Source organism: Mus pahari, chromosome 3 (assembly GCF_900095145.1).
Source record: "Mus pahari chromosome 3, PAHARI_EIJ_v1.1, whole genome shotgun sequence".
Classification (NCBI taxonomy): Eukaryota; Metazoa; Chordata; class Mammalia; order Rodentia; family Muridae; genus Mus; species Mus pahari.
Genome location: NC_034592.1, coordinates 90,469,276 through 90,496,137, shown reverse-complemented (window position 1 = coordinate 90,496,137; position 26,862 = coordinate 90,469,276). Strand labels below are relative to the sequence as shown.

The window sequence follows — 26,862 nt, the reverse complement described above, 5'->3', positions numbered from 1 at the left end:
TTTTTTTTTGTTTTTGTTTTTTTTTAAATGAGAGCTCCTTTTCTTGTAATTGAGATTAAAGTCCTTATAAAGGAGACTTCACAAAGCTCTTTGGCTCTCTTGCCTATTCTATGTGACAACGCAGCATGTTGTCCATCTGGAAGATGCAGATCTTGATCTTACCAGTCAACCAAAGCTATGAATGCTTGATTTGAACTCTCCACTCTCTGTGAAAAACATATCTTATTTTGGGATTTGCTATGTCTATTAGGAAAGGAAATTCTAGAATTGTAGAAAGAAACAACATAGGCAAATCCATAGGTAATTTACTTCAGCAAAAGGGTTGAAGGTAACCAGAGCTGCGTGAGCAAGCACTCAGGTGGGAAGTAGATAGAAGATTTTATTCTAATGTAGATGCTGACTGTGTCTTCCCCCATTGGTGAGAGCTAGACTTCACAGCCGGGGTAATTCATAGCTGGTGGAAAAAGGAAGAGTGTGATGCTCAAGTCTCAGCAAAGTATGATGTCCAGGAAGTGGGCAGACAGACACATATTAAGATTTCATAAAATGACAGAGACTTATGGATGATTAGCAGGTCATCCATCTTTGATAGAAGAAAATATATCTCACATTGTAGTTTTATTTATTGTAATAGAATAAAAAGAAAGGGAAAAAAACTGTAAGAAAATACACTCCGTAGTGAACTAAAACTTAAGAAGAAACTGCGTCTGCAGAAGTGGACCAACTAGAATTTCGGTACCATGAGGAGATTGTTGCAAGTCTAGAGGCTAATTACCTTATCTCGGGCTAGTTCTAACCCTCCAGAAAAGCCATTCCTCACACAGCTCTGTATCTGAACGACATCCTGTGACCAGTAGGTAAAAACATTTTAAAGTCTGTTAACTTAACAGACCAGACCACTAGCTTCTACCCATCCAAGGCCTAAGAATTTTATCAGATAGTATTCTGGACTTGCTTTAAAAAGAACTCCTTCCATTTCATCCCCTCTCCCATGTAACCATCAATGTATTTTAAATTTGCATTGATTTATGGCTTTCTTTGCTTTATAGTGAAATCATAAAACTGCTTCCACCTTGGAACATGGAATTTGGGGTATGATCTGTGTTCCCTAGCTATGGTTATTCAAAATGGCTTCATAACCAATTATCTCTTATTCCCTTTAATATAAAATTTTCTATGGTTTTTGTATCAACACTATATTCACTTGCTTCCAATGAAGCAAGGAATTCTGTAAGGAGAGTGATTATTAGGATACCCAGCTACAAATGAGAGAACTGAGGTGAAGATGGATTCCAGAACTTGGCCAGTGTCATGCAGCTATAACTGTCAAATATACGGCATTCTGATTTGCAAACTGCTGTGGTTTGTATATGCTTGGACCAGGGTATGGCACTATTTGGAGGAGTGGCCTTGTTGGAGGAAGTGTGACCTTGTGGGCGTGGACTTTGAGACCCTCCTCCTAGCCTCATGGGAGCCAGTCTTCTGTTTGCCTTTGGACCAAGATGTAGAACTTTCAGTTCCTCTGGTTCCATGCCTGGCATGCTCCCATCATGATGATAATGGACTAAACCTCAGAACCAGTAAGCCAGCCCCAATTAAATGTTCTTTATTTATAAGAGTTGTCTTGGTCAAGGTGGCTGTTCACAGCAATTGAAACCTGAACTAAGAAACAAACCAAAGCTGGCATTCAGGACAGGAGTAGGTAATCTCACACTGAGAGCACACTGCTGCATCACAACTGGCAACCTTGGCTTATGTTTAACAAAGCATTGTTTATGGTGCAGCCCCCTCCCTTAAACTGTAGATAGTGTGGGACATAGAGTGATGTGGGCAGATAGTTATGATAAGAATGTTCTACAAGCAGTAAGGAAGGAGCATTCATTTGGGTTTCTGGGGTTTCACAGAAGCAGTGGGAACAGCAAAGTCAGGGAGGGAAAGCAGAGGATGGGAAAATTACAGTCAGGGAGACCCTCCCTTCAGCAGTAGAAAGAGATCCTCGCTGACCTACCAATAATGTCTTCAGTGCCCGCAGTTGGTTTGGGTTCTGAGTTTTAGAACAAAAAGTGTTAGTGCTTTACAAAGTAGTCAAATTGCTTACTGCTATTAATTTTATGAATTGATTCATCATTTCAGCTCTAAAACTGGAATTTACATTCTTTCTTCATTTTAATGAATCAAAAAGGTAAGGACTCCATGAGAATCTCACTGATACTCTTAGAACCATTTACCAAAGTTGCTGGCTATAATTTTGAAATTCTTGCTGTACTGACAAATGAATCATATTTAATCTTTACATAGTGGAACATAGATAAAACCAACTAATGTCTGTAGATGTTAACCAACCTTCTGTAGTTTGAACACCTGTGTCTTCTGTCCCAACAGACTCTGTGCTTTTCTTTTGCCCCTTAGGGTCAGTCCGGGTAAATTTTTCACCTACAGCCCACAGAACCAAGCCATGCAAGGTAAGGATGGTAGTTCCATCTCTGGTGTAGATTTTGGAAGCTGCTCTGGTGAGTTGAAGTCGTTCTGTGCATTCTGCAAGAAGCTACACAACACAAGTGTGAAGAACTGATGGGAGGAGCTAGTTGCTCAGCACTTACAAGCACTCACTGGTGTTGAGAGAACCCAGGTTCTGCTCCCAGAACCCACAAGATTCCTTACAACTGTGGATAACTCTATTTCCAGGGGATCCAGTGCCCTCTTGTGACCTCTGAGGGCACCAGGAATGCATGAACTGCACTTCCATGCAGGTAGAACACATAAAGATAAAAATAAATAATATAGTAAAAACACTATCAGGAAATAATGATGACAATTGAAATCATAACACGGTATTTGCAGTTGTAGAAATCTGAGACAGTCCTTTATTTTGAGAAAACAGACACTGAATAACTACTGATGTTGATTTTTTATTACAGGTAGCCTTCTACATCTTGCTGCTCTAATTTAACATGAGGCAAAGCTGGCTTTGAACATCCTTGACTCTGAAGTGGAAGCCCAGCTGCTGATGTATTCCCTACCAGAATATCTCATTTAAAATTTGTAACTTAGAAATTTACTTTCATTTTGTCATATGATAAGATATGAAATTTTAGTACTGCAAATTGGTGAATGGTTTTAAATAAGCAAATAGTTAATTTTCTAATTCAAACCTGTCTCAAATTATCACCAATTAACACACTTTGCAGATGGAAAAACAAATCATAAAGCCAACCCTGTGGGCCAACAAGATGCTTCAGAGGGTTCAAGTGCCTGCTACAAACCCGATGACTTAAATTTAATCTTTGGAACCCTCGTAGTGGAAAGAGGGAATCGTTTCCCTGAGATTGCCCTTTAACATGCACAATTGCATTGTGAGCATGTGTAGCAGAGGATGGCCTTGTCAGGCATCAATGGGAGGAGAGGCCCTTGGTCCCGTGAAGGCTGTTTGCCCCAGAGTAGGGGAATGAGAGGGTGGAGAGGCAAGAATGGGTGGGTGGGGGTATACCCACATAGAAGCAAGAGGAAGGGGGATGGGATAGGGAGTTTCAGGGGAGGGGGAATGGGGAAGGGGAATAACATTTGAAATGTAAATAAGTAAAACATCCAATTTTTTTAAAAAAGCCAATTGTTTTCAACCCCAGAGGTGACTGAACAGGAAGGGGTGGGGAGTTGGCAGGGAAGCGCTATATTGTATTTAATCTTACCTATAAAATACGTTACTAAAAGTATTGGGTGGGTTGCTGAGACAGAATTATTACTTTGGGGCTCTCCTCTCTCTTATGACTACTCAGCCTCTAAGAAAACCACAGTCTTTGGCAACTTGAGATGCCCCAACTTAGAAGTGAAGTGAAACAAACAAAAAGTGAAGTGAGACACCTTGTCAACGAACCCATGCTCAGGTGCTTCTGACGCCAAATAAAGTAGCTTTTTTTTTTTTTTCCCCACACCATTCAGGCAACATGCAGCTTGAAGTGCACAGAAAGCACGGAGGAAAAAGCCATTCTGTCCATCACAAGGAAGAAGACTTCCTGGTCAGTCTCTTTTCCCTCTTCCTTTACATCTTTACTCTGGGGCCAGTTGAAAATCAATTCATTGGTTTCTCACTGTCTCTAGCCTTGTATTCAGAGAAAAACAATGAGGAGGAATGCCTACAGGAAAATGGAGATCTTGATTCCACTAGCTTAAATTGTGGATGTAGACAAGGATGTCTATTGCTCACTTTTGGGGTGATTCTCATCAGGACTTGTCACCACCATTATCTCTAAGATCAGACACAGGATTGTAGTGATCGCCACTTACCCCATGGAATGTTCCAGCCACAATTAACTTCCCATTCCGATATCCATCCCCATTTTTGTATGCAGTTATTTTCACCACCTTCTGGTACGAAGCTACTGCGCCACCGTGAGATGGAGAGCATGCACGTGTCTTCATCCGCAAAGATGATAGACGCTTTTCATAATATCTTAGTGTGTCTTCAGCTTTGGAAGAAGATAAATCAGCCTGGTTTGTTGGAAAGAGTGAATGTTGACATAGATCATGTTATCTCCTCTTTGTTGTTTTGTCATGTTTCTACTCCTCATTTAAAGTCTCCATGGATGTGCATGTGGGTGCCACCTACACCTGATAATGACTTCTTCATGTACTGTAGATTCTTGATGTGGAGGAGGAGGGGAGTTGGGTCAGAATTCTTCAGTTTTCTTGCTGGTCCTCTCACTGACATCTTAGTTCTTTGTCTTTCTGGTTTGCTTTGGTTTTCCTTTGCTACTGCTGTCTGTTTGTTTGGATTTGAGGTGGGGTCATAAGAGATGTGGAAGAAAGAAAATCAGGGCACAGGGAACCTGGGATTGAAGGAAGGGGATATAAACACTACAGATACTTCCTAGAACGGGACCATCCATTGGTGGAAGATATGAGGAGGGTGAGGAAGGTGCAGAGTAACTTTTAGAAAGCTTTCTCTCACTGTCCTGGCCCAGAAGCCCAGAAAGACAGGCACTGACTAAGCTGCTGCGACAGAGGAGTCCTTCCCAGTTAACAGTGCCAAAGCAAATACTGTCGGGCTTCCAGAGGACTGGTGCTTTCTGCCTGCTGGGTTACTTACTATTTGGGTTGAGTTTACTGCAGCCTGTCCCTGCCCACATCTAGCACAAATCAGAACTGGGAGATAGAGGCGTGAGATAGAACTGGAGACCTGTGGGTGATTCACAAGGAGCACCAGGCTGGCAGGCTGCCCTCATTTCAGGGTTGCCTCCTTTTGGTTCCGCTGCTTAAATCCCCCTCTCCTCAGTTCTTTACAACTTCTGAACTTGAAGGGAAGGATTTTTCTCCTTCTCTTTTAGTGGTGCCATTTTAAGGACATAGGAATGTGGCAGTGTTAGTCCCCTGACCGCTAGGAGTTCTAAATGGTATCTAAATGCATGAGTTCTGCCACCCAGTCTGAACTGTTACTAACAACAATATGTCAAATCCTTCTCCAAATTCACACACACACACACACACACACACACACACACACACACACACACACACACACGAGGGCAAATACTGCTATGCTAAATACAGGTTTGAGATTTCTTCCCTACTCAGCAGTCACACAAAGAGCAGGGAAATGTGTCTGTGGGCCACAGCAACAGAAGTGCCCAATTCACATCAAAGGCTGGACAGAACTATTAAAAGACAATGCAATTTAAATTACAATGAGGAAGAAGAAATCAATGCTGGTGGGATGGGAAGGTGCATCCGAGGGAGGTGACATGGATGAGTAGGGGTGAACCTTGAGTGGGGAACCACTCTGAATGCATCCACATTTCCAAGTCCAGTGGCAGAGCTCAGTAAGTACCTTGGCGACCCTGATGACTTTGAAAGGTCCTGGTGGCAAGAGCTTCTGCTCCAAGCCCGAAACACAGGAGAACGGAGCCCTTGGAAGCAGCTCTTTCAGCTCCTTTTTTGCCCTCATGGACCTCCCGCAAGCCAGGCAGACCTTGAGATTTCTCTTTCCGTCGGGTGAGAGGTAACAGTATCCCTGCAACAGGAGGAAAGATGATTCCATGTGGATGCTTCTAAACCTCAACAGTATTGTTACAGAACTCGTCATAGCATAAGAAGAGCAGCAGATGCTGGTGAGGATGTGGAGAAAGAGGAACAATCCTCCATTGCTGGTGGGACATTTGTCTTCACCAAATCCTAAGTTTAAAAAACTACGACCCAAATGCATCATGCTTACTAATAATTATTTTTTTATATTTATTTATACATTTGGTTCTGTATGCTAGGGGGTGGGGGCACATATGAGGGGAGGTTAGAGGATACCTTGCAGAAGTTGGTTTTTTGGTTTTGTTTTGTTTTTTTCCCTTCTGTCATGTAAGTTCCAGGACTTGAACTCAGGTCGTCAGGTTTGGCAGCAAATGCCTTATCTGCCGAGCTATCTTATCAGTCCCAATAACTAAAAGTAATTCTAAAGTTTTTTTTTTTTTTTTTTTTAATTCTGTAATGACCCTTCAATACTGGGGACCCTAACGTCTGTACAGAATTAAGATTTCTTTGAAGAATGGCCAATGCCATCCCCAGGGACAGGGAAAGTACAATCTAACATCTTGTATAGAAGGCACATTTTACTGTGCACAGAAACTAAGTCAATCCTGGAGTTAAGTAATAATATCATAAAGATGCAAGAGCCAAAATGAAGGTATCCAAACTGGCTCAAAGAAGGGCAATTTGAGACTAGAAAGAATGATAATTAAAACAGCTGGACTGCTTTTGAGCATGTGAACTCCCAGAAGTTCATAATAAGGCTACCAAATATAAACAATGGATGAAAAGGGGCAGGGGACCTCATTCAACATTATTGGAAATGAATTGTGGTTGATAGACATTGACTTGAAAACTAACAACTGTGGCTCTTAGTGTAGCAAATCATAAGGATAGCCATAATGAAACCATTCCAATCCTGCTGTGTATCCTTTTGCCTGGTGACATTACTGTTCCTTTAGTCAAGAGCTAGGGTGTTTTTCTCCTTATCTCCTCTCTGTGATTGTGAGGGAGTTATGTCACTGGCATTGGCCAATGACAACAGAAGTAAGAAAGAGGTAAGCAGGTATATGAGAGGAGATTGCACAGTGGAATCCGGGCTCTACAGCTGAAGTTGGAGTCCCAAGGCCACACTGGGAGCTGGCCTGAGCCAGGGAAACAGTTAGTGCTTGACAACCACCATGTATGTGAGAGGCTACATCTTGGATTATACAGTCCTTAAACCACTAAAACCCCCACAAGATAATTATAGGCACTTTGGATGCCCTTGTCAAGACCAGCAGAGCTGCTCTGCAAAGCTCAGCCCAAACTGCTATCGCACAATGGTATATATTTTAGTTGATGTATGTATTTTAGTTGTTTTTCTTTTTAATTTAGTTAACAGATAAGCAGAATTGCAAAGAAGAATTAAGCATTTATTCTTTCTTTCCGTTCAAACCATATTTTTTGGCTAGAGAAATATCTACATAGTGAGGTCATTTTCTGATTAAACCTTTAGCAAATGAATGTGGAGAAAACAGTGTAATCAGATAAAATGGACTAATTTGAAGCAAAATGATAAGATGGATGAATAGGCTTTGAGTAATTTCCAAATATGGGAACAAACCACCAAAAGCATCATTAAAAACAGGACAGCTAGTTATAACCCCCAGAGACCTAAGTATATAAACCCCACCCCAGAGACCTAAGTATATAAAACACACAGGGAGGTCCATGGAGGTTCTGAAGAACGTGCTATGCCTAGGTCTAATGACGATTCTAGTGTGTATCCCATTTATAGAATTCATGGGGAAGGAGAAACAAGCCAAAGAATGCTATAAAAAAACAAATCCAAACACAGAGCCTTCTGCCTGACTATGTGCCAGGTTATGAACAAGGTGCACCCGAGGCCTTCTTTGAGTCTGCACTCAAGCTGACCACCAGGAAAATGAACTTTTAGGACAGTTCAGAAAATTTGATCAAAAATAGTTTATCATGTTGCTCTAACATCATTGTTAATTTTGTTAATCATGACAATGAAATAATGATAATGTCAAAAAATGTTCAAATTATAAAATTGCATACTTAATTTAGATGTAAAATAATATATTTGGGATTACAAACATGACAACATTTTGATGAGAGCTGATTGTGTGGTGGGCAAGTCAAGATTTGCTGTACTAATGTCTCCTTTAGAATATGTATGAAATGTTCCACAATAAAACAAGGAGTTTTATACACACTGTCTAATTTACTTTGCTTCTCATAATTTTCTTTCATTCTTCCCTAATGAGAATCTCATCAAAAAAAAAGTATTCTTGCCATATATGGTGTGCACACCGTAATCCCACCAGTGAGAAACTGAGAGATGAAGATTTTAATCAGAAGACAGCATGGCTTTTGTAGCAAGACCCTGTCTGAAACAGACAAGTTAGTGGTGAGCCTGTGTGAATGGAAGCTTTCCCACGAGGAACAATCTCCTTGCTTTATTAAATGAGCCCATTTCCCCGTCATCCGTGGGAAGAGAGGACCACTTACAGGTTGATCAATGTTTTCCTTAGTGACAGATGACGTGCAAAGGCCAGAAAGATTAGCTGCTGTGATTTCCTTATCCAGGGCGGTGCTGTGAAAGGCCATCAATGCTCTCTTACTCTCCACGTAATCCCACTTTTGATTGGCGGCCCCACTGCTGTATGGTTTATACTTCTAAAAACCAAAAGACAGAAATAAGATATGCACGCAAATGGACAGGTGAGTTTATAAGATGGCATGGTGAACATTTGTTTTTACTTGTATAAGTTTAGAAAGTACAAGCAGTTACTCATAAATTACTGCACAGTGATAACTACCTTCAAATTACTATCAAAAAGCAATTACATAAATATTCATAATTGTAAATATATTTGATTCCCAAAGGAGTAAAAAGTACAATTTTGTAATTCCATCATTTCTGATTTAATACTATTTTGTGAATTTTTCTGATATTTTTAAATGATATTAACTATTTCACCTTAGGGATATTGTGCTGTCTAATCCTCAATAGTTAAACCTCCAGGTTTTTAAAACATCCTCTGTAATAAATAAGACAGCAATATATATATATATATATATATATATATATATATATATATATATTCATACAAACACATATATAATATAAATGTGTATATGTAAATATATTGTTTATATATAATATTTGTACATATATGCTTGTATTGATATATAATGTAATAATATACAATAATTAGCATATGTATATACATAGATATCTAAATAATACATATACATTTACATGTGTACTATCCATATTATATATAGATAGATACATATATACTATGTGTTGTATATGTATTATATATGTAAATTTAAAAAAATTCTTTAGAAAAACTTCTAGAAGGATTATTGATTGAGATCATTTAAAAGATTATCTTTCCCAATAGTATGTGAATTTGCCTATTGCTTTTATGTTCTTACCAAACATGCCTAATATCTCCCCACTAATATAACTCCTAATATCAGCTCACTAAGTGAAAAACAGCAATTTGTTGGCAATTTAATATGTATTTCATTGATATTCCAAAAGTCTTTTTTAACAACTCAGCTGAATATACAACAGAAACTGCATATTTATTCTAATTCTGTTGTTATTGAATGTAACTTTTTTATACAATTATACCATTGTTGATTTATCTCAATTATAACTAAAAAAATAATTTCAACTTAACAAGTTGTAAGCCAGCATGTTAATTCTAAGAATCCTTGTCATGATGCCTCAAGAAACTTTATAACATACAATAACTGCTCTACCTGGTAAGAGATTGGTAATCAGGGAGTCCTGATCATTAACTTAATGGGTCAGACAACAGAGTTCCTTCCATGGTCTGGAAAACTAAAGGCTAAATTCTAAGGCAATTGGAAAGGTTCTAACAGCATAACCTGATATTTTAATGTTTTCTCACAAATTTACTATTTAATACATAAAATGATGAATCACTTTCAATTAAAAACATCTCGAAAGGCAATACAAATTACCTTATAATTAAGCTTATTCCTTATAAAAACAGACACATGGGGAGTGATATTAATATCTGCAAATGATATAAAACATGATTAAGGAGCCAACTGAATGTGCAGCCACACGACGCTTAACCTCACTGTGGCCTGTGTTGCAGAGGCACCTGATAAGAAGCATGGAATGTGATGTGTGCAGTCTCTTCAGAATAAATGCCCTGTCCTTGTTTATGAGGACAGAAGACATAATTAAATAAGGCTCAGAATCCATACTGATTCTGTGTCCTGATTTTGGATTCCTAACTAGAAAATTTCTTCACTAAAAGCATGGAATAAAACAAGTATTATGTAGATAATCATTCTGCTCGAGGGAAACTAGGGTGGAGCTTACGGAAGGTAAAGACAACACTGGAATTTTCCTAAGCCATAGCTTGGCCTATCAAGGAAAACACAGAACTATTAGAAGTATTTGGTTATAAGGAAGGATGGCAGAAAAGTGCTTCCTGGGTCTTTGCCCAAAACTCAAATGAAGCCTGCATTAAAGGTGCTGTGAGTGGGTCACTAAGAATTACTACTGTCCAATTAGTCCAAAAAGACGGAGCAGGTCTTCTCCTCCAGTACCCAGGGGTCCTTGTCTGTGCTCCTTACAGGAAAGTTTAGGTGCCTCTCACAGCCCTCAGCCCCAGAGGTTGCCAGTTCTAGGAATTCTGTTGGGAGTGTTTCTCATGCTTGCCAGTGTGTGACTGCAGTAACTCTAGACTTCCAGCAAGCCTACAGTTGCCATTGGTCAGAATGAACCAAATTGAGAGGTATCTCAATCTGCTTAGTTTGAAGTCTAGGCAGAATATTATAAAAAAGACATTTTAGCACTGACATTCAAGGTAACCTTCTATGACAGCTCTTCTTTTGCTCTGTAACAAAGAGGCACAGAGCTTCCCTGCAGCTTTGAGAAAGGTCATGGCTTCTTATTGGCCTGTGCATATCTTACCTGAATGATAACTGGATAGCCACAGGCTTGATTTTTAGCTTTGGTCATAGACACTGCCAGTACAAGGTCTGGGTTACTCTCCAGGTGAAAGGTCCTTAAGAAGACAGAATCAGTCCCATTACATAACATATTTTGATCAATGTAAATGGAATTTCTGTACATTTCTTCTATGGGGAAACCCAAGTCTCTTTATGTCTTACCAGTTAATCAAAACAAATAAGTTATGATATCCTGCTTTAGATATTATCAAATGTCCAGTATAATACCTTAAGTAGAATTTATAGGGGCTGGAGAGATGGCTCAGCAGTTAAGAGCACTGACTGCTCTTCCAAAGGTCCTGAGTTCAAATCCCAGAAACCACATGGTGGCTCACAACCATCCTTAACAAGATCTGACGCCCTCTTCTGGAGTATATGAAGACAGCTACAGTGTACTTACACATAATAAATAAATAAATCTTTTAAAAAAGTAGAATTTATAAATAATAGTTCATGCTTTATCATAGTTTAAAAATTCCTCATAATTGATTTTTCCTGATCAAATCATGGATGGCTTCTGTTTCTAGATTATACCCACACTGATATATCTTTATGGCCCACATTACTTTTACTGAGAAGTGTTAAAGATGATGAAATGAATTTTACAGTTATGCTACATGTGATGGAATCCTGAGTTCATGTCTTCATATTGTATGGTGTTAATAACTCAATGCTTCAATTTACCCATCTATGTACTAGAGTAGTCAAATGAGTTAATTCATATAAAGTAAATATTACAAGGGAAATCATTATTTATAATTATGCATTGTTGTGGCTTTTAAAAATATTTTCCTGGGGCACTAGTTATGGTCCACCAGTCAAGAACATGCATTGGGAGGCTCCAACCATCTCTAACTCTAGTTCCAGGAGATCTGACACATTCTCTGCCCTCTATAGACACCTGTACATATGTGCATATACCTACACACAGACAGACACATAAAGAATAAAATAAATCTTATTATACCTTTCCATTAAATCCCCATGTTTCAGCCAGGAGTGATGGTGCATGCTTTTAATCCCAGCACTCGGGAGGCAAAGGCAGGCAGATTTCTGAGTTCAAGACCAGTCTGTCTACAAAGTGAGTTCCAGGACAGCCAGGGCTATACAGAGAAACCCTGTCTCGAAAAACAAACAAAACAAAACAAAACAAAACAAAACAAAACAAAACAAAACAAAATCCCCATGTTTCCAAAGGAGAGTTTCCTAAAGTCCAGTATATATGATGAAAGTGTTAAAGATGTGCGTGTGTGTGTGTGTGTGTGTGTGTGTGTGAACAAACCTATGCAGGTCAGAGCAGGGAGTTGAATACTTTGCAGCTAGAGTTGTAAGCCATCAGATGTGAATTTTAAGAACAAAGCTTCAGTTGTCTGGAAGTGTGGAAGTGTTCTTAACTGCTTGGCCATCTTTTCAGCCCCTATGTTGAATTTTAAAAAATTTATTTATCTTTTTATCTATCTATCTATTTATTTATTTATTTAATGTGTGTTTCGCTGCATGCATGTGTAAATACCATTTGCATGCTTGGGGCAGATGGAAATCAGAAGAGGGTACTACATCCCTTGGAACAGGAGAGCTGGGAATAGAAGCAGAGAGAGGGGGAGGGGGAGGGAGAGGAGGGGAGGGAGGAGGGGGGAGGGGGGAAGGGAAGGAAGAAAGAAAGAGAGAGGGAGGGAGAGAGAGAGAGAGAGAGAGAGAGAGAGAGAGAGAGAGAGAGGAGGGTGGGNGAGGGAGAGAGAGGGGAAGGGGAAGGGAGAGGGAGAGGGAGGAGGAGGGGGAGGGGGAGGAGGAGAGGTATGGATTTGAGTAGGTGGAGAGTCAGAGAATATCCGGGAGGAGTTGGAGGAGGAAGAAGTTATAATCAGAATATGTTGTATAAAAATCAATTTTAATTTAATACAGCAATCATGGGAACTCTATCACAATCCAGAAAGACAAGGCAGAAAGTTGCTCTAGATTTAATACATATCTCGGTAGCTCTAGGATTCCAGTTCTACAGGAACAGGAATCTTGAGCTTTTTAGTTCTTTGCTGCAGTTCCGTTCCGAGAACAACACTTTCCATAACCTGTAACATTAATCTACAGTGGTGATGGTGCAGGATGTTGTTTCGATTTTTCTAAATTTGCGGAGACTTGCTTTGCATGCGAAAATGTGGTCAATTTGAAGACAGTCTCATGGGCTGATGAGAAGAAACTCTATTCTTTATTTTAGCATTTGGCTGGAATACTCTGTAGCTGTCTGTTAGATCCATTTGATTTATAATATTATTTAACTCCAGAGTTTCTTTATTTAGCTTTTTTCTGGATGACCTATCTGTCTATTGTGTGCTGTCTATTGTATACAGTAGAGCGAGCTCCGTTCCTGCTATGCCAGGATTGCTGATGCTACCTCCAAGAGCTTTTTCAATCTGCCACAAAGTGCAGAGGCCTAAGCCATGGGAAGTGCTGATATTTAGAGAATACAGTGGAAGTCACAGCTCCTTCCCATTAAGAACTATTTTTGCTCGGATGTCTGAATATACGTCCTTGAACAGTATGCAAGAGACTGAAGAGATCACTAGAGACCCACTATATGTAATGGTAGAATTTTAAGTAGAGCAATAAAGACCAAACAGGAAGTAGTTATTTTTCCTTGTTAAATTGACGTTCAAATGTACACAAAAATAAATAGAAATGTGCAATGAAACATCGTGGATCTAAACATTGTCAACATTCTGTCTTGTTCCATTTACGTGAAACTCGACTTTTTAATTTTTGCTAGAATTTATGATTTATTTACTTTTAAGTGTGTGTATAAATACATATCTGCTGTATGCATGCACATGTGCATTCAGGTGCCAATGGAGGCCAAAAGAAGATGTTGGATCCCCCCCAGAGTTAGACAGACAGTTTGGGACCCACTCTTCTGTGGGTTCTGGGAACTGAGCTCTGGTCCTCTGCAAGAGCAGCGAATACTCTTAACTCCTGAGTGATCTCTCCAGACTTTTGCTTGAAAACCTAAAATAAAACCGACTGAAATATCTTGTATTTTTATCTCTAAATATACACTTAAGTAACCAGGACCCACTTTCTATTTCAACATAACCAATGATCAAGAAGAGTAGTAATATTTCCTTAATAGAATCACATAGCTAAGTTGTTTTAGATTTCTTCCGGTCTTCTCAAGAAAATGTTGTGAGCATTTTGAATCTGGACCAAAGGCCAGGCATTGAATTAGGTTAGTACATTTGATCAATAATAGTCGTGCTTACTGTATGAGTATAAACCACTTAAATTATTTTCATGAATGAAAAACTGGGAAGGTGCTTATGTGGGCAGAGACAGGTAAACAAAGGTCTCCAAATATTTCAAAATTGGAAACACTTTATAATTCTCTTTAGATTTCTTTCTGTTGCAAACATAAATTAGATGAGTACCTAGTCTTGAGCCAATGGCCCTGTAAAATGAATAAATAAATCACTTTTCTGAATCTAACAGCTGGTAAAGTTGTATGTAGCTTACCTAAAATTCTTACCTATCTCTCTGTCTCTTCTTTTACTAGGACAAAGAATTTTTAGCCAAGTAAAATAGAAATTCCGAGGTACTCAACTATACACATGCCTGCTGTGTGGAGACCATGCCAGACCTCAGGATGTCAAGCCCAGTTTGATGTGTAAACCTCCCAATGCAATGGGTTTACCTGCTGTCTGCCTTGTGTGTCCAGTGTTGGCGACTTTCATCAGATCTCTTTTCCACCAAAATGACCTCTGTGCCTGAACGGGGTTTGGAGACTTGTACCCCCAGAACCAGCTGAGGAGCAGCAAGGCTGATGATTTGCCCATCTCTGTATTCAAACTCCTGGTGACAGAGCTTCCATGGTCTGCTATGCTTTGAGACATGGCTAAGAAAGGAAACTGTTAGTAACCAGAAAATTGACCCTGGAGTGCTGAGCTCTGCCGATGGATGAGACCTTCCCCATGAGCTGTTAACCTTGCAGTGGTAAATATTCCAGAAGTACAACAGCAAGACAGCCCACAGTGTGCCCATCAGCTGATATGAAAAGTAGAATCCCAGGGCTAGAGGGAGTATGCTGGCTGCTCCTTTACAGGGTCTGAGTTTGGCTTGCAGCATCCACCAACTAGTTCACAGGCACTTTGTACTCCAGCTGCGGGGATTCAGTGCCCTCCACCAGCTTGCACTCACATATGACATGCATACACACACACACACACACACACACACTGCATGTTAATAAGAAAAAATTAAAGTGGAATCCTGAGCTTACTTAATGGAAGTAATGAATGTTTATCTAAAAGAACATTTGAAAAATGTTCAGCTAAGAGAAAGAAAGTTCGGACAGAGAAGTAGTATAGCAAAAGAAGAAAAGGCAAAAATCAAACAAAATGAGAGAGAGGAGGGGAAGCAAGTAGGGTGGAAACAGAAAAATAATGGTGTTCTGTGCAAACAGAAATATTTTTCCTTCTGTTACATCTGGGTTCTGGACTCCAAAGTTTTTAGTAAAGAATTATCATAAGAGAATAAGGATATACCAGGAAGTTCATTTAAATAAATCTCTTCCTTAAGGACATTAAAATATTAAGCAGATGTGACACAGTATAAACATCAGACTACACTGACATTAATCTAAGTTGCTTCATTAAAGCCCCTGCTCTGTGCATGGTCCAGTGCTAACTGCTAAATGTGCAGAATGGTTTAACTCATGTGTGCTAGTAACCACTATAATGTTAAGCAAAATTCTAAAGATGAAAAATTACAACACACGTTATATCCCTAACATTTCACTGGGTCAGGACCAGAAAAAAATATTTAAAAGGAAAAATTGTATTTTCTTAGTTCTTAAGGGAATTGGAGACACCTTACTGTAGTGTTCAGTCATTTATCCACACATGCATTCAACGAATATAAAGCTTTGAATTCTGTTCCAAGTTCTCAGGACTCACAGGTGGATGAAACTACTGTTTGGTAGAAAGAGTATATCACATCACATACCAAGACGTTATGTAACCCTGCCCAGGGTGAGCTGAAGGGTAAAGAACCTCCCCTTCCCACAAGTCCCGGATGCTTTGATCAGTATCACAAGACAAAAATGTACATGCTGGCACACACAGTAGCAAATCAAAGTAAAACTGTTAAGGAATGTGCTTGTACCAGCGTGAGGGAGTCCGAGGCCAGGCAGAACCCACCAACAGAAATCCCTTGCACATTTTACCCGTGTTTCTTTGGGGGCCGCACATTTTCAAAGAGCTCTTTCTCTGCTTTCTGTGGAAGACTGCCATCAGCAACAAGGTTGTACGAAGGGTCCTGCCAAGCATACTTGAGCGTCCTGCGACAGGCTTCCATGCGGAGATGGGCTCTTGCATGAGAATCTCTGTTAAGACGCAGGAGCAAGGTCAAGTCTAAGCATGCTGATGTGTGTTCACAGGGTCTCCATGTGCAACCTGACCACAGCCTACAGGATACTGGTACTTCTGTAAATCACATTTTTACAGGGGTGTCTAGATTTGGAAATCCATTCCCCACTAGTACACAATTTAGATCTTTTAGTAGAGGCTTACAAATAAAATTCCTCAATCACATAATAAACAACATTGATTTTTGCTATTTTGGTTTTGAAAAGCAGATCCATATATTATATTGAAAAGTTATATTAAGACCATTAAACAGTTTCAACAATTCATAATGAACATGAAATGACACTCTTAATACCAGGATAAAGAGGGTCATAGTTCTGCAAGAAGCAGTATAGTATAGTCCAGATGACTGAGTGGCATGTGTTATAGATATTAAAAAATCTTATTCTCAACAGAGGAATCTAAAGTGACTCAACGCACAGCTGCAAACTTGCTTTTTAATTGAGAAACGTACATAGAAACACTAGAATATAATGGTGATAGTTTAGATGCTTAAGACACAGATGGGTGGGGTAGTGCACACTGTTCAGACCCACGGATTCTGAGCTCCAGGTTGCTGTTAGAAAACCCTTGCTTTAGGTGGGACTGGGAAACAGCATTATAGAGACTGTTTTTCCAAGGGTGGGATAAACATACTGGCAAAGCAGCAAGTGTACCTCAGCCCCAGTGAGCAACTGGGTAAATAGTGTTCTCTCTCTGGGGTATACTGTAGGCACTCAAGTGGTGGTGATAATTTGATGTAACTGAGAGCATTATGAAATGAGCAGAGTCTTCCGGGGCAACTCTGCTGCTAACACATGTGGCTGTGCACTTATCAGGGGCCAGGGCCAGTACTGCTTATGGATATACGATTGGAGTGTAGCCAAGGCCTCCTGAGCACAAGCAGTTTCCCATGCCAGCCTATTCCCAGTGGTTGAAAATACACCAGTGCCATCTTGTGTTTGAAATAGAAAGCACAGCCCTATCACCCTCCCCCTACCTGGAATTCACCAACCTTTGATATTCCCAGTAAGTCAAATGTAGTCAAGTCAGTTTTTAAAGAGCCTTTAAAAATTTATCTTGTTTAAATAATTAACTAGCCAAATTGCTAATTTATTAATTGCTGCATCTCCATTAGTTACACATTCCTTTAACCAATATTTATCTAGCTTCTACTGTATGCGAGGTATAGAATTCTTTGTGTGGGGGTACAGCAATAAACAGGACAATGAATAATGCTCACATTGTGTTGGGAAGAAGAAAGATAACAGACATGAGTAGCCACAGCTAGTGCTCCCCTACCCCCTTGGAAGAAAACAGCATACTGCAGGGAGAGTCACTGCCATGGGATCTGCTGGATTCTGAGACCTCTCAGAGGCTGCGCTAAAACAGAGGCCTGGGAAGAAGTCCCCTAGATGAGGCAGAGCACTCTAGTCAGAACCAAAGGCAAACAAGCAAAAAAACAGATGGAGAATTCATTTGACTCATTGGAGGAACAAGAAGATGCTGATGTGACAGGGTGAGTGGTTAGGGAGGAAGGGCCACACAGGGCTCAGGAGTCATGAAGGGACAATCTCTGCAATGTTGAGAAAATGAGAAGGCCATCCCCAAAGTCTGTGCTCTGAGTTTGCCTCCCATCAGCAGGGATGCGACCAGTGCCCAGGCTCACCCAGATCCTAACAGGCTTTGCCACCCATCTCCCCACAGAGCCCAGTGGTGAAAATGGCTCACCCTTTAGCCCTGAAATCATACATACAAGTAGCATATGGACCAAACAGGTTATACTTAGGAACATACATGTACATATATATATTCATGTGAAAGTGAAAACAGAAAAGAGGCCCTGGGTTTGAAGGAGAGTAAGGAGGGACATTTGGGAGAGCCTGGATGAAGGAAAGGGAAGGGGGTAATAACGTAATTAAATTATAATCTCATTAGAAAAGAAAGAAGCATCTCTTGTACATTTATGTCCTCAGAGTGTGCTTCACGGATGTCCAGAGTTTTGCCAGCGAAGACATCCTACCAGACAAGAAGGAAGAACGTAAGAGAGGGTAGTGAAGGACATGGGACACGGAAGCCCGAGGAGGTGGGAAGAAGGTGGCTAGGCTAGAGCAGAAGAGCGTTGAGAGGGCCATAAGGGAGGGGCGAACAAGAGTAACAGATGAAAGTGTGGAAAGTCTGGAGCCAAACCCATGACTTTTCATGAAAATGAAAAAATAAATTGAAATAAAAAGCATTTAAATGACTAAAGAAGGCGATCTGCTCAGACATGGTTCAAGGAACTAGTGAAAATGGTGTCCAGAAGACAACTGGGTCCCCTGTGAGTCAGGACTCAGGCCTCTTGGCTACAAGTGGCGTGGAAGCATGCACAAGGGACAGAGATTTTCTAAGAGTGAGTCACCAAAGCAGAGTTGTGAGCCATCAAAACTGTGAGTCAATAAAACTGCCTTGTGAGCCAGTGACACCTCCAGATGTATGGAACAGAGTCCCAAAGCCTGCCTGGGATGCTCGGGTGAGACCCACACAGCACCGAGTACTGTAAACCCCATCACCTTAAGGACTGCAGGCCTTGACATGACTGATTCAGAACAAAGCAGATCGTTTTGCTCTAAGACATTTCCTTTTTGTCTGAGTGCAGCATGGTAACACAGAGGCCAGAAGAAACATTCTTCAGAAGAATAAAGGGGTTGTAAAGAAAGTGTTTCTCGGATTCTCTAATTTTCATGGAAGATGCCATGGGAGAAATTAGTCTCTAAAAGTAAAAGATACTTTCCAGTGACTGGTAGATTTGAGACATGGGCTAGATGAACCACGTGTCAGATTAAGAAAAGTGCTTCCCCAAACTGGCTTCCTCTATATTGTTAACAAAGTGACCACTGGCTCAGTAGGTACAGGCTTGAGTTTGATCCCCAGAGCCCACAGAGGGAGGAGAGAATTAAGCCTTTGTCCTCTGACTTCCACAGCTGGATGTCGAGGTACTCACATGCAAAAATAATGAATGTAAATAAAAAAGGCTTGTAACAAGGATAAATGAATTTAGGCAGTCTTTGGAGCTCTGTTCTGGAAAGAAGTCAATCACTCCCTTAGTCTGTCTGTAGAACACATGATGCAGAGCCCCTTCCCACACAGGATTCCCAAGTTAGACAAGAAGGAAGGGCTCTAACAGGGACATCCATGCATAGCACTGTTGAAACTGGTACTGATGGTGAAGTCACCACAGACAAGTGTGCAACAAGAACTTGAGGCAGAACATGTATCTGTGGTGGACTTTAGAATTGTGTCCCCTTTAGGCCATTAGAACTTGGTATGCTGGATGACAGGAAGAGATGTGCCATGGGGGAGTGACCAAGAGGAACAAACAGGGTCACTGACAGGCAGGGATGAGGGCAGCAGAGAGCATATTTTACCTGTCAGGGTACACACACTCCTCACTAAAGAACCGTGTTAAAAAAAATCATGTGTTAGCAAGGTAATAGTCCACAGACAGACCTTAGATGACGAAAAAATGACTCTCTGGAGAGCCTCCAGAAACCATTTCAATGGCTCAGAATGACTCAGTGTTTACCAGGACAGAACATGGTGAATTAAAAAGTTAAAAAAATAAATGAGAAAGAAAGGAAGGAAAGGAAAGAAGGAAAGGGGGAGGGAGGGAGGGAGGGAGCGAGGGAGGGAGAGAGGGAGGCAAAGAAGGAAAGTGCAATGCTAATGTCTTTTTTAAAATCATCACATTGTGGCTACAGCACTGCAGGTAGATGAAGGTTCAAGCTCTGGTTCTATACATCTGCTAGAAAACTAATTAAACATGGTGTCTTCAAGTGACCAAGTTTCAGAAACTTCTCTGACTTCCCTGCTGGGTTCCATACTACCACAGGTGGATGGGCTGCAGTCACAGAGCCCTGGTCCCTTTCCAGTCACAGTGATTACTTACAGAGTCTCTCTGGGAGCGTCTCCTGTTATTAAAGCAGCATTTTTTATCTGCCTCCCTCCTGGGCCTTTCACTTGCTTCTCCTCTTCACAATTCTCTACAGGTTTATTCACAGCAAGCTTGCCCCCGCACACAAGGTCACTTTGGACTTCTAAAACAAGAGCTGAAAAGAAATAAACAAATTGCAAAGACATATTACTTGTGACTATACAGCACAGGAAATTTGAAATACACACTCACACAAGTGCAAAACGTCCAGCCATTGGGTGTTCCTTAAACCAAAAGGTGGGACTTTATTTAACAGGATGCTTGCTAATTCTTTTCCCTCAAGATATTGTTAGACAAAAGTACTAATAATAGGCATTTTCAAGTTTAATTTAATTGTTATCTATTCTAATTATTCAAACAAACTATAGTATATATCTATATACTATCTCTCTATCTATATTATATAGATCTCTGGGGCTCAATCATGAAATTCAATACTGTGAAAAATGCATGTGAAACCTTGGTGTTAAATACATGTGTGGGGTCATGGCTTTTTCTTACTCTGATAGGAGAAAAGGGGACCTCACAAGGAAAAGTGAGATGCTACAGAGAAAAGGGGAAGTACAAAGATAGAAGTGGGGCGTGAGGGCTGGCGGGCAGAAGCCAATGATCTGTTGTTCCTCTGAAATAATCTATCTTGGTTTATTTATTTTTTTTTGACGGGGCTCCCCTCTAGGGACTGGGACTCGCTGATAAGGCTAATCTATCTGGCCAGTTAGTCTGCTTTTGCCTCCCCAGTTCTGGGAGCACAGGTTCTTGCCATGGCACCTGACTGTTCACAAGAGTACTAGAAATCAACAGAGCTAAAAGTCATCCTATTTCTCCATATTGGTCTCACTGTGGAAACGCTAGGGAAACATCAGGACTCTGGCATGATCTCTCATGGCTCCATGCATATGGGCTTGGCTTTCTGAAGCTACAGCTATGACCTATGATTTGCCAAGATGCTTTCTGGAAACTTCCTAAATTAAATAAGAGTGAGATGGCTCTCTAGCCAAGATTTCAGAGGTAACTCAGAAGCCACTGCCTGGCTTCAGCCAGCAAGACAGAACAGGACTCAGGCTTAGCCAGGCAGGAAGCACAGAGGCCACTCAAAACCCAATCTGGGCCAAATGAATGAATCTACGTCACCCCAGACATAGACAGCCTGGGAGCCCAGACACAAGACGATCTACAGCCTAAGTTTATTCCTCTCAGACAACTGGAGCTCTGAAGTCCTAAAGCCCTCCTTAAGTGATTGATTATATAAACAGATGGCACAACATTAAACGTGATTGGACATTTAATCCCTTTTCCTTAGTGAGAATGCATGGGGTTCACAAATAGCTATCTGTCTGTAAAAGATAAAAGAGAATATGTTGAGTTTTTAAAATCTCTTTGCTCTTCCAAAGTATATTAGGTAACAAAATATGCAACCCTGTTAAATTTATTTTAATAAATGAGGCTAAAGAGCTAAACAGCAAGATGCCTGTTTAAATAAACATGATTTTTAAATATAAAGCAATATCACCAGGTATGTTAGAACATTAAAGTAAGATAACTTCAAAGCTTACCTTCCAACTTGCGCATCTGGCAAAAGGTTTTAATCTTGGAAATGTCAAACGCGAGGCTCCTTAGGAAGACTTGCTTCCTTTGTTGAGCAACAGAGAGGTCAGGATTGATCCAGTGTTCTCCACATGAAACATATACCTATCAAAGACAGGAGTCTGGGATGTGGTGTGTGAGGGGTCAAAGCACCTTCATTTGAAACACCTCAAAATAGAAGTAATTGCAGCAATCGGAACACCTTACAGCGGGAGAATGGCTAATGCGCAGTGTCATGGAGTACCACCCAGTAAACGAAGAAGAAGGAAGTGCTGAGAAAGGCACGGACTCTGCGGAGCACACGGAGGGAAGCGAAGCCTTAACTCCATGCCTTGTCAGATCCCAGGCCTCCCCTTTGCTTGCCAGCGGATGCTAGCCGTTCATACAACGCAGCACAGAGAAGCAAAAGTGCCTCACAGCCTTTTTGCCACTCTGACTGAACCGCAGTCACTTACAAATAAAAAGATTTTCAAATAAGTTTTCTTATTTGAGGGAAGGGAAGAAAGGAAAGAAGGAAGGACTGAAGTGCAGGTGTAGTCAGTCAGATGCTGCCAAACTGTGACCGTGGCCGGTGTGGGCTGATGGTCCTTTCGGTAAATACAGCTTCACTGGGAAAGAGGCTTGCATGCAGTCAAGTGTCTCAGTGGAGACCACAGAGTCACCACACCCTAAGATCTTCACTACTTGCCCCTTCCCGGAAAAAAAATTAAGATCCCCTTGCATAAATAGACACTGAAATATTAATGTAGGCTAGAGACATGACTAGCAGTTAAGAACCTGTACCACTCTATCAGGGCTAGGATCCCTGCATCCACAGCGGGTGGTGATGTGTAAATTAGCTCAAGGAGATACAACACCCCCTAATGGATTCCAGACACACTGCACAGATGTGTGCAAATCACATCACACAGAGACAACACTCCCCCCACCCCACCCCCACACATACACATAAACACTGCTAAATCCTTTTTTGCTACTTGTATGTATATGCCTTTAAGGCTGGTCACTTTGAATTAGGTAACCAATAAGGGGTTCATTCCTGGGAGAGGCTAGTTCTCCCTTTCCTAGCAATCAGCAGTTGCCTCAAGTTCTTTGTCCAGGCCTAGGATCCCATGCACATCTTCTCCTTCAATGTTAACATGTCTATTGATACTGCCTTTGCTCTGATCTTGTTTATGCATATATACACAAACACACGTATTTGTATGTAACAATAATTGTAGAGGGGATCTCTTATAAGTAACATCTGTCAATAAAAAAGCCAAGGACCAATGAGCTGAGGTAGGAAATAGGAGGTGGGACACTGGCAGAAAGAGAGGATTCTGGGAAATAGAAGCACAGGAGATTCATCTGGGACTGGAGGTCAGAGAGATGGAAGCCGAGCAGAGGTAACCAGCTGTGTAGAGGAACTCTCGATAGAATAATGGGAAATTCGGACAGAACAATGGGGAAATGGATGTAAACCAGCAGGAGATTCACTCTGGACTTGGATCCATGAAGCTGAGGAGTGGTAACCAACCATGTGGAAGACACAGCATAGTGTGAATGGATTAACTAAGTTACGAGCTAGTTAGGGAATGAGCCAAAGCTTGTGGCTTAGGTATGTATTTATAAGTGATTAGTGTCAGAGTTGTCATTCTGGAAGCAGGGGCTGGGAGGAAAAATGGATTTATTTATTTATTTATTTATTTTGCAAATAATAATCAAAAGAAAAAGAGGCTACTAACTTGAGAATGGGGGAACACAGGAGCTTTGAAGAAGAATGGTTTGGTAATAAATGGAGGGAGAAAACGTGATAGAATTCTATTTCAATTAAAAAGACTATGTAAAAGCAATATTTTTCTTTTAAGATAATTTTAGCTTATTATACAACATTAAAATTGTGCACAAAATATTGATGTGTAATTTCTAATAACGTGTTATAGGTGGCACTTTCTTCTCATTTTCCTTGTAGCTATTTCTTAAATGCCCTTAAATATATTCTTTTCCTTTCTCTCCTTCCTTCTGTCCCCCCTGTTCTCCCCCTTGGCAGTGTCCCTCTGTATAACCCAGTCTCTTCTTAAGCCACAAAATCAATCCAGTTCCAGTCTCCTGACAGCTGGGAGCGCAGGGGCACGCCACCACATCTGGTGTATAGTTTCTTAAAGATGAGGAGAGGTAATGACATGTTGAGAGTGGCCCAGTCTGAAGAGAAGCCCAGCACCACCTCTTACATCATTACGCACTCACAGTTCTTTCCATGAGGACACAGGAGAGACCCTCATAGGTCCTCCCTTCTTGAGCAACAGGCCTCGCATTCTCCCACAGACACTAAGTCTAACAGTCAGTCACTCCTGGGATGGTGACTTAAACACTACTGAGCTCTCCTCCTCCATCTCAGCTTTCTCCCACCCGTGCTCCCTGTGCCCTGGTGCCTCCTCTACACTTATCTTGAGGCCACATTCATCTCTTGTTTATTATTTATTTTTAGATAGTCTGCCCAGAATTTCATCTGGAAAAAAATAGAGCACGCAGTAACCTTAGCATCACATGCAATCAGAAACACGGAAAACAAACAAAAACTGTGAGAAGTGATAGGATTCAGATTCCACATAAAGCCTGCCAAATCCAGAGCAAGGCGGAACCACCCGCTGCCTCTCATGCTGCTCACTGTGTGCATGAACTGCTCATGGTGTCAGACTCTCACGAGGTCCTCAGATTTCAGAACACTAGCAAAGCTGTTGGTTTTATTTTGCTTTGCTCTTGTCTGCCTGTGTGTGCATGTGGGTGTGCGTGCGTGCATGCATGCGTGTGTGTGTGTGTGTGTGTGTGTGTGTATGTGTGGTGAGTGTGGTGTGTGTACATGTACGCATGCATGTGTGTGATGGGTTTTCTTGAGATAATGTCTCCCCATATAGACCAGGCTGGCCTAGAACTCACTCTATAGCCAACATTTACCTTGAACTCACAACAATCCTCCTGTTCCAGCCTCTCAGAGTACTGAGATTACAGGCACCAGTCACCATGTCCAGCTTCAAGGTTTGGCAATATATCATGAGCTTTGTTGTTTGTTCCAAGAGCTTCAGGCATCAGTAAGAGCAAGCAATGCTGTTGCCTAAGCTAACATTTCTAATTTCAAAACTGGGGGAAAAGACTGGACTGTGTAAGACCTTCCATTTCTCAGCTCATTCTAGGCTCCAAATAGAGTTTAAAACAAAACAAATCAAACAGTGGCATATTTATTTGATGTTGTTGAAGTGGGCATAGAGTGAAGAAAGTTATGAAAGCTTTCTTAATGAGAAAGTTGAGAAATCAAACATTCAGTAAAGAAACAATTAAATAACTATATTGTATAGACTTCAAAAATATTTAAGGGTCTATATCCTTCAGCAACAGAAGTAGAAATCAGAAGTGAATAATTAATCTGCCTTAGGGTCTATGGTGAAGAAAAGTGTGGGGTGGTGGGCTGTGCACAGATAGCCTGGTCCCTGTTCAAGCGTAGGTCTGGAACCTCTGAGCCCCAATGGGCAGACATTTCCACCTGCATGGGACAGCAGGAGTTCATCCAGGAACCCTCGCACCAGGCCTGGCCAGAGATCTCCAGGGAAAACCTCTGGCACCCAGGCCCACAGAAAAGGGTATCTTTTAAGAAGAGGCTCGATAAGAATATATCTTTATCATATTTTAGTCGTGCAAGACTGACCACTGCCTAGGAAGGCAGCAATGCTTTGCTTTAGCATTGCTTTCTTGACAACTGACTCCTTCACGGGAATTCTAGAAGGAATATGAATGGCAATCATGAAGGCTCGCACTAAAGGGTGTTTTCCTTCGCTTGTGCTCACTTATTCAATTTCCAACTCCACACCCCCTCTCAGTTACCAGTTCATCTCGCTGTAGGTCTTTCAGGGAAAAAAGTTCCTTCCCCTTTTCACTGAAAAGTCTCCGAGCAGCAGAAGGTAAGTTCAAAATTGCAGTGCACCTGTAACAAGAGGCATCTAAATTGATTTTGCATACATGAAGCTCCCAGGAAGAAGGTAAGAGAGAAGAAGGAACCAAGGCCTGGCCATTAGTGATTACTCAAGAATGGAGCCCTGGTGTCAGTGTGTTCTTTTAACTCTCAGTTCCTGTCTCTGGTGTGTGGACTTAAGAAATTTAACCTATAGCTCATGTTCATTCTTCTACCTAAAATATATGATTTTCTGTTTCAGTAGAACTTCCATTTTTTCTCCAAAGATGGCAAAGCTACACCTTCACCAAGCAGTTCCTCATCTCCCTCCCCCAGGAAGTGATTGCAACAAGATATATTTTCCTGGTTCTGCACTCTCCTTGCTTCCCTCCCCACTCAGTTTCACACAATATTTCCTGGGTATTGAGATGAATGACATAGATTCTGCACTTCTGGGGGAGACACCTGACTAGCCAGGAGTGGAGACAGATCATCACCAAACTCTCAGCATGATGATCAGTGTGTTTTAAGAACAAAGGAGAGCCATCTTTGCTCCAGTGCACTGCCGGGGAGAGAGCGGACTGGTGAGGAGGGACCCGTGTCTGGTCCCGGTCATCCGGTGCCTTTCCCGCCCAAGGAGGGGTGTTCGCCTGGCAGCAGTCCCCAGGCTGATCCGGCACCCGGCACCTTTCCCCGCCCGAGGAGGGGTGTTCGCCTGGGAGTAGTCCCCCGGCATCCAGCGCCTTACCCCACCCGAGGAGGGGTGTGCGCTCTAGAGCAGTACTAAGGCTTGGTCCAGCATTCGGGGCCTTTTCCCGCCCGAGGAGAGGTGTCTGCCCAGAAGCAGTCTCCCAGGTCTGAACCAGACTGGAGAGGAGGGACCCAGGTCTGGTCCCGGTCGTCCGGCGCCTGTCCCGCCCAAGGAGGGGTGTTCGCCTGGCGGCAGTCCCCAGGCTGATCCGGCA

General features: G+C 41.4%; 1 protein-coding gene across 1 annotated transcript in view; it reads right to left on the bottom strand.

Annotated features, from left to right (window-relative positions):
* The window catches only part of Dcdc1 (doublecortin domain containing 1), a 360,393-nt gene that overhangs the window by 23,183 nt on the left and 310,348 nt on the right, over positions 1-26,862 (bottom strand). Inside the window, 10 exon segments of the mRNA XM_021194912.2 lie at positions 2,344-2,545; positions 4,282-4,485; positions 5,822-6,004; positions 8,527-8,694; positions 10,988-11,081; positions 14,705-14,905; positions 16,235-16,393; positions 20,344-20,503; positions 21,942-22,077; positions 25,831-25,930. Of these exon segments, the coding sequence (XP_021050571.2) occupies positions 2,344-2,545; positions 4,282-4,485; positions 5,822-6,004; positions 8,527-8,694; positions 10,988-11,081; positions 14,705-14,905; positions 16,235-16,393; positions 20,344-20,503; positions 21,942-22,077; positions 25,831-25,930 (1,607 nt within the window).